Genomic DNA, 12,707 nt, shown 5'->3' on the forward strand with positions numbered 1-12,707 from the left:
ATGATGTCCTCCAGCGGCAGGCCCTTTTTCTTTCCCGGGTTGACGCGCTGCAGCAGGGTGCTCCCTGCAGCTCTGAGTGTCCACCAGCTGCGGATATTCCTGGGCCATCTGAACCTCACTCTCCCTCCTGGGCGTCCATTGTTAGGAAGGGGAAACGGGTCTCTCTGCTACAACTTCTTCACCCCTCTTTAGAGGCTAACTGAGCTTGCGGCCACATGCTCACATCTCCCCCAGGGGCATCAAGTCCCGGTCCGCCCCCTCAACAGGAAGCGTTGTACTCCACCGACGAGCCCGTTGATATCGGAAAGTAAACGTCCCAGGCACCTTTCTCCTCCTCAGCTCTCCAGCTCTGGGCGCACTCATCTAACTGCGCAGCTGGACCCGCTGCATCCATCTCCAGTCAGATGGACCGGTCACTCCAGAGGCCGGAGATGACGTCATCAGCACAGGTGACTCAAATCTAGCAAACGCTGATACATCTGCCACTATCCTGTCTTTCCTCTCATCTAAAATAACAGTCAATAACAAAGGCTGTATTGATAGACCTCTGGAAAGTCTAATAATTGGTGACACTAGCATTAGAAATGTTGAACTCCCAGGTGCCATTACCTACTGTCTTTCCAGTGGTAAACCTGCAGATTTTTCTGAGTTGACACCTGTCCTCCTTGAGCTCCACCCCACCGTTCACTATGTATTTCTGCACACAGGAACTAATGATGTTATGTCTAGACAATCCACAAAACTCTACTATGAACTTGAGTCTTTGGCCAATACAGTTAAGAGCCTTGGGAATTGTTGTGTTCTGTCTGGCCCTATTCCTGCTTTGACCAAAAGCTCAGAGCGTTTTAGTTGCCTTTTTAGCCTGCATACATGGATGCAGAACTTCACTGAACTAGGCTTCATCAGCAACTTTGACTATTTCTGGACTGAACAGGACCTGTTTAAACGTGATGGGTTACACTTAAATAGGATGGGCACCAGCAGGTTGATTCACAATCTCATCAACTTCACCGCGTTCAGTCTAAAATGACACTTTGCCCAGCTAGACCCTGCCCAGTGTCCTAACCTGGCATCCCATAACCCTGTCCCTGACAGTGCGGGTCAAGCTGGTGCTGGATCTGTCTCCTCCATTGACTCTCTCACCTATGTTGAATCCTCTGTCAGCCCTGGTGCTGGCACTGGTGGTGATGGTTTTATCGAGTCACTTATTCCTGTTAGGATCACTGAAAGGCAGCGTGCACTTACTGCTTGCAGTAATACACAGAAATGATTTGAACTGTTCTCAGGTTCTGCTTGGCTGCTTCTCTACCTTTGAGTGTTTTAGCTGTATTTTAAAGATTATTTTATCACCTAAATGACCTATTCTGTGTTTTAATTTACTGACCCCCTAAACTCATTTCCGGTTTTATTCAGGAATTTTCAGACCTTTTATCAGTCATCATGCTACAATATGACAGAGATCTTATTCTTGGTGACTTTAATATCCATGTCTGTTGCCCTTCTTCCTCCTCGTTTACCTCGGATTTTATGAAACTTTTAGATTCTTTTAGGTTGACCCAATATGTGAAGCAGCCCAGCCATGACAAAGGGCACACACTTGACCCTGTGCTCGCCCATGGTTTCTGCGTGGATGAAGTGAATTTGGTTGATTTTGTCGTCCAGGTTCCCGCTCCTCTCTTCTGACCCCAAACCCCTCACACTGATTCACTCCCGCCCCCTAAATTCACTGTCTGTTCCTCGTTTCAGCCAAGCCTTTATGTCCTCAAGCTCGATTTTTAATGCAGGTGAACTACACGGCCTCACAACAGATGATCTTGTAAATGGTTTTAACAGCTCTTGCACAAATATTTTAGACTCTATAGCTTCAGTCAGACTCAAAGAGCTGAAAGGATTTTGGAGTCCTTGATGGAAGCCACAGGGCTGCGCGTTCCCATTTTCAACAGTGATGATAGTGGAGTTATTGAGTGAGAAGGCTGCCAAGTCAATAACCACAGTTTTATGCTGTTTTTCAGTAACTTTCCTAAATGGCAAACTACTCGACATTTTTGACAAGGGACCATGGCATTTAAACAATGGTAAGCACTGCATACACTGGACAAGTACAGGTCGAGTTAGTGATGCAAAAAAACTGGTATTTTTGATAGGAAGGCAGGCCATCTCCAGCTGTGTTTTGGCCGACCACAACTGTGTTTTTTAAGCCAAAACATGATGTTTTCCTACCCCTGCTGAGGGTTTTTTGTGGCTAAACCTCACCAGAGCATAAGAGCAGCATTGTGACGAGAGGAAAACAGAAAATTTAACCGAATGAAATGTAACGTTGCAACGTAGAGAAACACAAAATTTGAACTACTTTGCAACATTTCTTCTTGCGATTGGGCTGCAAATGTAATTATTTTACCCAAATCATATTAGTATTGCATTAATATTTCTCTGTTACTGCAAAATGTGATACATTGCTGTAACATTTCAAAAAGAATAGCTCAGAGAAGCATGTTTAAAAGAAAAAGAAATGAAGAAATTAATGCGCACTAATTAATTTTTTAGACTGTGAAGTTAAAAATTCTAAATTATCAAGTATGAAAGTGAACAATTTCAATTCAGTCTGTGTGAACTGAAATGAACTTGTAACTAGTAAAACACTGCTAAAGAGTGTGCATGTGTTTACCTTGATGTAGTCATAGGAACAACTGCTGGAGGTGGCCTCCAGCTGGAAGGCAGTGAAGGTGTAGTTGACAGTGTTTCCACTGGTGGCTTGGATGGTCCAACTACACTGGGAGTTGGGTGGGTAGTTGTTGGGAAAGTTCAGTGACTCCACTACTCCTTTGTGCCGTCCTGAGATGAGCATACTTTGGCATTCTGAAAACAAAAACAAGCAAATGCTGAAACACAACACAATTCACAGCTTATGTCATTTGAATTTGATGTTTGTCTCAGCCGGATTCTGCAGAGTTCAGCAAATATTTTCTGGGGTCATACTGTATATTTTCTCCAATTTACTTTAGCAAGACAAAAGCTAAAAATTCCAAAGGGACCAAAACACAATACAATATGGCATGTTCAGTCTCTAGCAGTATCCCGAGTGTGTTTTCGTACTGGAGGTGTATGATGCAAAGAAGCCTCCGGCGTTGACGACGCTGTCAGTGCGGAGTTTGACGTAAAGCTGATTGCTGGAAGAGCTGATGGTGCTGGGCAGCCCAGTGCCGCATAACTTGGCAATCTCAGGAGTACTGCTGCTGTTACCATCATACACCTAAATACAGACACACGCAAGCATGCATGCATGCACGCACACACACACACACACACACACACACACACACACACACAGGAAACACATTTTTTTTAAAAACAGCTATTATTGGTCTACTGCATTGCATTTTGCACAACTCTTGGTTGACCGTTGACCGTCTTGGTCACGCCTGTGCTTATCCTGCTTTGAACAGTGTCTACAATGTTAACAACTGTTAACAAAGCATATGGCTTATAGGTTGTTAGAGCGTGTTTTGGTATTAAGAGGTTGTACTTTGTACAAATAGTTTTAAGTTGATAAATATTCAAACACATGTTGACAAATGATGAATCAAAAACACACATCTTGTACTGCGTGTCAATTGTCTTTTTTGTGTGTTCACTGATTGCTTTGTCCTCATTTGTTTATACACTGGTTTCTTGCCCAGGTGAGTTTTTTTTGTGTTGAATGTCAAAGACTGTAAAAACTAGTAGATGGTCAGTGATATCATTAAGTTATAGCCCACTAATTGTATGGTTTTATATGTCATTAGTAAATATGTTGTCTGTTGAAGTGGCACAGTGGGATGTTTCTCTACTGGCTCTGGTCATTTTTGGAAAAAGGCTCATACTGTACATTCTGTTGATGAATTCTTCAGTCATTGTTTGTTTATTTGGATTCAACAGATATTGAAATCCCCATAAATGAAAAGTACTTTGTGACTTAATTCTGAAAACACTTCCTCCTTCCAGTCCCTGAAAGATTTAATACTAGACCCTGGTGTGCTGTCTTTACAACTAATTATTATAGTTTTGTTTGTTATACTAATAAGTTGCTATCTAGAAAAATAACATAATTCATATCAAAACGAGATGGTTACCTCCCATTTGACCCTTCCGCTTCAGTTGAAAGACAGTTATTTTCAGATCACAATATTTGTTGAATGTTTGCAGTCTGTCAGATAAAGTTTGTTTTTTCCGCCTGAGATGTGATAGCTGACCTGACTCTGCCTCTGATGGTTGGTACTCTTTGCCTTTCTATGGGTTGGTTAGATTTCGGCAAGGGGACTGATGGTTTATATCTGGGTAACCTCATCAGAGGCAGATTATGTCAAGCAGCAGGTGAGGAAATATATTAGAGGGGAAAAAAATAAAAAAGAGCCATTTATGTAGGAGGATTAGCGTATGACCGTATGAAGATGCTCAGTTGCATGACTCTCACAGTCACTGCATGAGACTTGGCAGCTCTGTATCCCAGTGTCCAGTCCCTAAGTGTCTCTCGAACCTCAAGATTGTACTAGTCAAAGTCAAATGTTTAGCCAAGAAACTAATCATCGTTAAACTACAGCATAATACAGGCACATGTTGTGAGGTACAGTAGTGATGGGAATTCTGGCTCTTTTAAGAGAGCCGGTTCTTCTGGCTCGGCTCACTAAAAAGAGCCGGCTCTTTCGGCTCCCAAGTGGCTCCTCAGATCTTTTTGTCGTTAAAAAAAAATATTGAAAAATTATGTGTAAAATGAATTATGAATGTACAAAACATAAAAATGTTTATTATTTATATGACGTTTTATATTCAACATGGAACAGGCTGCTACAAAAAAAATATTTTAAAGTACATAGCCTTTTGTGTCACAGAGCAGCAGCAGCAACAGTTGCAGTAGACAAACTGGCACCTTCCTTAGTAGCAGGTTCACTTGCTTGTTTTTTTTCTTCCAACTGCACTAATGAATGTACAGTTCTAATGTGCCTGTGCAGGTAATTAATTGAAAATCCTGCACCATATGAGGTTTTAACCTTGCATAAACTACACTCAATTTTACTGCGTTTCCTGCAGTCACTCATTTTCTCACCATTCCAGCGAGTGCTGTGTCTGTAAGCCCCCCCCCCCCCCCCCCCCCCTCCTGCTCAGTGCGGACACAAAGACGCCACCAAACATCATGTAGGTGACCAATCATGTGTGGCTTGAACAGAAAAAAAAATAGAGGAAAATAAAACAAACAAAGCAGCTCCGGCTCCCAGGCAGGAGCCGGCTCTGATCGTTCACTTCAAAGAGCTCTAGGAGCCGTTTTGTTCGCGATCGACACATCACTAAGGTACAGCACTTACGGCCAGGTAATCGTAATAGCAGCCAGTGCTGGACTCCAGATGAAAATCAGAGAAAGAGAGGAGGAGCTGACTGCCCTGGCTGGTTCTGATGGTCCAGTAGCACTCAGCATTAGGATGGTAGGGTAGAGGGTAGTTCGGAGAGGAAAATGACCCAGATGCAGTCGACAACGTCCCTCCACAACCTTGGAGAAAATAAATAAAATCACATGGGCTGGTGCATTTTGTGTGTGTATATGTGTGTGTGTGTATGTGTGTGTGTGTGTGTGTGTGTGTGTCTGCCTGGAAGAATAAATAAGACATGTTAGGTATTTGAGAAAGCATCAAGTTATAATTGGTTGATGTTGCCAAATGACACAACTGAATGCAACCAACCAAACTGACTTGCAAGTGGTCTAGAGGTGGTGCATGATTGTTGTAACTTTTTACAAAAATGTTTATTCTGTAAAGTCCAACTGAGAACACAAGTGATTATTTTTTTATTTGAAAATTATTTTGTCAATATGTTTGAAAAAAAAAGCATTTAAAGTGGCAACCTTCAGAGCTGAAAAATGAGGCCAACAAGAATAAACAGAATTGCAGTTCCTCAAATGGCCCAAAAAGATCTCCTTGAAAGCCCATGTTAAAATGCCTAACTTTACAGCAGAATTAGACATGTATACAGCCTAGTACAAAATATGATTTTTGTATATTATACAGGATATTTAGCCATTCATGACAACTCGACTTGGTTTCATTTTTATGTAACTCACTTGTTTATATCAAGGCTTAAAGTTATGCATAAATAAGGCAGTAAAATTATTAATTGAATTCCGTCACATTAAATCAGATGTTACTGTGCTCAACAACCTACATTTTGTTTTGTGATAGCAGTATTAGCCTACAGAATGGTGATAGATTTAAGGAAAACATATGTTTCATGTTTCTTAATGTCACCTGTCTGTAACATGGCATCTTCATAAAAAAAACCTGACTGAACCTACATAAAATAATCACTAAAATAAAATATTTATTCTTAAGTAATGAAGTTGCTATTCGAAGCGGTTTAAACTTCAACTTTATCTCAAATGTTTTCCGCCCCTGCACTGAGGTCTTTCGTCTCTGACCAGGAGTTGGGTAAAATTATGTACCTGGATTAGACTCCAAACTCATTGTAGGCTACTTTAACTCCAAACCTCAGAAACTCTCTGTCCTTTAGTCTTTCCAACATTAGCTCTGTTGTAAGATATTAGCTCCATAGCTGTTAAGAGCTAACTAGCTCTCCTCTGGCTAATTTCATTATGTTTTTTCAGTGTGGTATCGGTTCCATGAGCGCAACATTTTTGCAATATACTGCTCGCAAGCCATTTTGTGAACGAGGGGATGGAAAGACCAGTAACGTTATGTAACATTTCTTCTAATGTTAATGAGTAGCTTGCCAGTCATTGCGATTACTTTGTCAGCACTAATTACAAGTGCTCTGGAGAGAGAGATAAGTATGGTAACAGCATGAGAAGATGGTCTGTTATACAGAGTGGCTGGAGGTCCTTTAAAAGTCTTAAAATGTGGTTGGCAGAACAAGCCAGCAATGGAGTAGGACGTGTTTGCTGAGGCTCCCGCTGAACTTCTGCATTCCAATGCAAAACATCCTTGCCACAACACAACGACAGCGCAGAGCACGGAGGTTTGGACATGGCAGACCTAAAGCTTGTAGTGGAAATTGTCCTTTGTGAGGTAGAGAGTTGCCAGTTCTCCAAAGAATTTTAGACTCCGCGAGATGAATCAGATGTCTTCACTACATGCTGCACGGAGAGAAGATCCAGACTGTTCTCTGCAGTCCTCCAAATGTTTCCAACTTATGTATTTAAGACTAGGTGTCACATTCTTTTTACGACACTTGGTAATTATTCCTTCCTATAACAATGACCCCCTGATGTTTGGGTTGGTAATGCCTTTCCCAGGACAGTGACCCTCTGATATTTTTTTAGGACAGTAAATGTCATCTTATCTACCTTCCTGTAACACCTTGGGCAAAGAGAATTGCCCCACATATGACTTTCTTACCCTCACCCCAAAAGGGGATTCTCCCCTCCTCCTCTCACATCCTGATCTGTTCTTTATAGTGCATTAATTACTGAATGGAAAACTATTTAATTTCTCCCAAGCTCCAGAGTCTTAACTCTATCAAAGGAGATATAACCACTGATAAAAGAAGAGCTGAAAAACATTTTTGCTGACGACTTTAACATCATTAAGACCAAACTGCAGGCGGTAAGGAATGAAATCACGAACAACATGGCAACGACTCGACACTGAGATTGACCAAATGAAAGCCATGGTCAAGGAGGTGGAGAGCGGGCTGTCGACATGGACAAATGAAGTTGTCACCCTGCAAACTACGGTAACAAGCCTGCAGACCCGACTGACCTGAGAAGTAAATGTGAAGATATGGAAGCAAGAATGTGGAAGGTCAACATCCACATCCTGGGGGTCCCAGAGGAACCAAACTCGAGCACCATGGCGTCTGTGTCTAAATTTACTAATTAATAATTACTAAAAGAAGTGCTGGAAATGCATAAAGACGTCCTAGTCGATCATTCAAACAGAAGCCTTATGGTAAATGGTCTGCATTTTTATAGCACTTTTCCAGTTTAACGACAGCTCAAAGTGCTGTACAATACACGCCACATTCACACACACATTCATACACTGATGACGGAGGCTGCCATGCAAGGCGCCAACTGCTCATCAGGAGCAATTTTGGGGTTCAGTATCTTGCTCAAGGACACTTCGACATGCAACTAGGGCCGCTCTACCCACTGAGCCACAGAGCTTTTGCCAAAAAGGCGCCATTGTTGCTAGGCTCCATTACTACCAGGACTGTGTTGAGATCCTACGCCTAGCCCGGACCCAGGCCCCTCTTTGGCTCAACGGGAAACCGTTTTGGTTTTTTGCCATTTTCCCGGATTACACCGCAGCTGTGGCCAGAGTGCGGGCAACAATTACAGACGTCCGGAGACTTCTACATAACTAACAAGGGGTCCTCTTCGGCATCCTGTTCCCTGCTCGTACAAAGGGGAGGACGAATAGTTTCTGGATCCTGGAAAAGCCATGGACTATGTGAAACGCCACATCAATAAGACAGCAGAAGATGGGACATGATTGAAGTGCCCAGCGGAGGATGCCTCAGCTATAAATCCATTAATTGGTATATTTCCGCTGGTTATTTTCTACTTTATGACTTTGGGGCCAGTGAACCTCTGCCAGGCATTCGCTACATGGCCAAAATGGAAATAGAGTATTCTTCTGCGCTGGTCAGTATTTGACTTAAAACCTAAACCTATACTGATAGATGCTCTTAAGTTAGAATGATGTAAAGGATAGCACATCTATCTCTTTCTCAGTTCTGGAAGGAAAGGCCTTTTTTGTTTGTTTAAGAATAGTTCTCCATTCTTGTTCTAATAGCTTTTCCATGACCTTAATGAAGCACAGCCTCTGTTTAAAATCATAACAGATTCTTGGCTATGGATATTTACATGTGGGACATGGGTTCAGTGGGAGCACCATATATGTGGGCTTGGAGTAAACCAAAGCGATGTGTGGTTACACGTGTAAGGGTCTCTACAGTCACCATGTTCTATTAGGTGATTGACTTGAGAATGTTACAGGGTTGGGTTTAGGTCACACTGTTTATGTTTTTATTATGCATGTTTTTTGTTTTTTTCCGTTCTTTTTCACATGTGTTTTTCAGCACCACAGTTACACTCTGTACTCAGTTAACTCTTGATGACTATTAACAAGTAATCTAAGGGCCGTTTAGTCAACTTTGTGAGCTGGAATGTCAAATCTCTTGACCACCCTTGTTACCCATTTACAACAACTCAAGACTGATGTAGCATTTCTACAAGAAACACATCTGCGACATTCTGACCACCTTAGAATGAAAAGCGACTGGGTAGACCAAATATACCACTCCAACTTTAACTCTAAAGCGAGTGGGGCTGCTATCCTAATTAATAAGACGTTACCATTTATAACACCTAGTGTAGATTCAGACCCAGCAGGACAGGAAGTGTATGGGTTCCCAATCTACCCAATAGTGACAAAGTGACGTGAAGTTGTTTTTAATGTGACATGAGAGCATCAAACATGCATTTTAGATGACTGTGATATACAGTATAAACTTGTAAAAAATATGAAAAAAGATATCGTATGTACATTGAACTAGTGCAAAATGCAGAGGTTTTCTACTTTTCTATACTTCCAGAAGTAGATAAGAATACATTCTAAGTTCTCTCAAAGTCCTGTACACAATTCAATACTGTGCTCCTTCTTTGCTAAACCTGTCTAAAGCAACAAACTCTATTTAAATTTTTTTTACCACTTACCAGTCTGTGTGCCATCCCAATGAGCAGTGAATCCAGGACGTGTGACACTGGCATCAGAGTGGAATCGCACCCAAAGACGGTTGCTATGGGATACCAAGACTGGAGGCTTCTGACTGGCACAGAACTTACCAATCAAGGGGGATGTCTCATAGCCACCATCCCTGCAAAAGACAGGGTTAAAATGTCAGAGGACTCGTTGGATGTATGTCCTTTGCAAATCTCTAGAATGGGTTCATCCAACAAGGAGCCAAAGAAATGCACTTTCTGTGGATGTTGCAGGGAGAAAAAACAAAAACAGAAGGTTGAACATGTCTGCATGAGTGGGGAAACACAATAAACGTGTTTTTTATTCTTCATGTGTCTTCTGTCTACTGGCAGCTTAAAAAGGACACCACTTTGGGTGTTGGGTAGCCTAGTGATTAAGGCACATTTACATTTTTTAAATGTCAAAACTTTCCTTTTTTTCTCTTTCAGTGGAAACTGCCCTCAGTGCGAGAAAAGCTCATTAACTATAAGTTGAGGTCAGCATTATCTTCTTGGAATAGGAAAAAATTCAACTTTCAGATAGGGCTATCAAATCTGACTTAAAACTGACTAGCTCCTTCTCCTTGATTAAGTAGTTGAGAATCTTTTTTGCTTAATGTCAAGCTCCTGCACAGAGAATAAGCAAGGCATTCCATTTTTTCTGTATCAACTCAACAGACAGATGTGACAAGTGAAACCATACAACCATTTTGTTTTTGGCAGACTGTTAATTTAGAAACTGCCAATGTCAAAGCATGAAAAAGATCCCACATCTACAAAGTCAGCCCAACTCTACCACCTTACCGGATCTCCACAAAATCCAAGTTGCAAGAAGGAGAGCCGCCCTCCAATTCAAAGCTGGTGAAGTTCAGCATAATCTGCATGTTGATCTGTACAGTGATCTTGAAGACACAGTCTCTATTGTTGGGATAGTAGTCAGGGTAGTTGGGTGAACTGAAGGACCCTGTGGCAGAGGTGAAGGTCTCACCACAGTCTGATGAGAGATAAATATTTTGGCAGAAGCTTAAAATCTGATTACTACTTTTTCATATTTTCCAGATGAAAACATACATTGTTTTGTATTTTTGCTGTCCCAGAAAACCTCTTTTAATTCACAACAAAACATATACTGGATTACCTTTACACACTTATACATTACATACACTGTATTGCCAAAAGTATTCGCTCAACTGTGTTGACTCGTATATGAAGTTAAGTGATCCCATTCTTAATCCATAGGGGTTAATATGACGTTGGTCCACCCTTTGCAGCTATAACAGCTTCAACTCTTCAGGGAAGGCTTAGGAGTGTGTTTATGGGAATTTGTGTCCATTCCTCCAGAAGTGCATTTGTGAGGTCACACACTCAGTACGTTTACATGCACAGCTTAGTTGGATTACAGCCATAGTTCGACTATGCTACTCAGCCAGACAACTGCAATTATCCGAGTATACATAAAAATCGGATTATTGGGCCGGAGCATGTCATACCCCGGTACGCTAGGTGGCGCTGTACCCATTTCAACTAGTGGTAACAGAGACACCTCCGGCTGACCTCTTTACCTCACCAGCTGCCTCGGCATTCAAGAAAGATGGCGTATGAAGAGCGAAACGAAGCTACATCATTGTACATTTCGTATATGGTGTACATGATAATTACACAAACTAGATGCACAATGGCTCTCTTTCTCGCGGTGATTTCGGAGGAAAGACGCTGCCGTCCGTCTACTTCCGGCTCATGGCCCCGGGGAAAAAATCTTGCGCCTGCGCAGAACGCAAAATCCGATCCGATCCGCTGGAACATATACATGCAGGAGTATTGCGACTATCAATCGAATAATCTGGGTGCTTTAATTCGACTATGAGAAATTCGATCCGGTCCGATTTTAGTCAGACTAAGGTGTATACATGCATCTTAAAGATCCGATCATAGTCAGACTAACACAGTAATTCGGTTTTCTTGTGTGTCATGTAAAGGCACTGAATGATGTTGGACGGGAAGGCCTGGCTCTCAGTCTCCGCTCCAATTCATCCCAAAGGTGTTCTATCGGGTTGAGGTCAGGACTCTGTGCAGGCCAATAAAGTTCATCCACACCAAACTCTCTCATCCATGTCTATATGGACCTTGTTGGGAGCATGGAATTGTCCAACATCTCTTGGTATGCTGAAGCATCAGAGTTCCTTTCACCCGATCTAAGAGGCCAAGCCCAGCTCCTCAAAAACAACCCCACACCATAATCCCCCTCCACCAAACTTTACACTTGGCACAATACAGTCAGACAAGTACCGATCTCCTAGTCCATCAGATTGCCAGATGGAGAAGCACGATTCATCACTCCAGAGAACACCTCTCCACCGCTCTAGAGTCCAGTGGCGGCATGCTTTACACCACTGCATCTGACGCTTTGCACTGCACTTGCTGATGTATGGCTTGGATGCAGCTGCTCGGCTGTGGAAACCCACTCCATGAAGCTCTCTACGCACTGTTCTTGAGCTAAACTGAAGGCCACATGAAGTTTGGAGGTCTGTAGCGAATGACTATGCAGAAAGTTGGCGACCTCTGCGAACTCTGCGCCTCTGTGCCTCAGCATATGACTCAGTTATAATACCACTGACAGTTGACTGTGGAATATTTAGGAGGAGGAAATTTCACGACTGGACTTGTTGCATAGGTGGCATCCTATCACAGTACCACGCTGGAATTCACTGACCTCCTGAGAGCGACCCATTCTTTCACAAATGTTTGTAGAAACAACTCCTTAAATAGCAGGAGCTACCTGGTTCTTGCTGGATATGTTGGAGGGAGCAATTTACAAGTTTGTGTATTTAAAGCCAGACTAATTGTACAGATTAGGTCTGATTATAAAACTTAATTGAATTTCTGTCAGATTCTCCCTTGTTATCAGCATTGTTAAGGATCTTGTTTGAGTAAACTACTGCATTTGGAAATGCATGCAAAACAGATGATAAATGTGTAGTGTGAG

General features: G+C 42.1%; 1 protein-coding gene across 1 annotated transcript in view; it reads right to left on the reverse strand.

Moving 5' to 3' along the window:
• Positions 1-12,707, reverse strand: part of cubn (cubilin (intrinsic factor-cobalamin receptor)) — a 114,734-nt gene that overhangs the window by 60,395 nt on the left and 41,632 nt on the right. Inside the window, exons 23-27 of the mRNA XM_030398587.1 lie at positions 10,529-10,718; positions 9,701-9,861; positions 5,337-5,518; positions 3,094-3,250; positions 2,666-2,856 (exon numbers count right to left, since the gene is read on the reverse strand). Coding sequence (XP_030254447.1) covers positions 2,666-2,856; positions 3,094-3,250; positions 5,337-5,518; positions 9,701-9,861; positions 10,529-10,718 — 881 coding nt within the window. The remainder of the gene's footprint in view (positions 1-2,665; positions 2,857-3,093; positions 3,251-5,336; positions 5,519-9,700; positions 9,862-10,528; positions 10,719-12,707) is intronic.

Source organism: Sparus aurata, chromosome 19 (genome assembly GCF_900880675.1).
Source record: "Sparus aurata chromosome 19, fSpaAur1.1, whole genome shotgun sequence".
Lineage (NCBI taxonomy): Eukaryota > Metazoa > Chordata > Actinopteri > Spariformes > Sparidae > Sparus > Sparus aurata.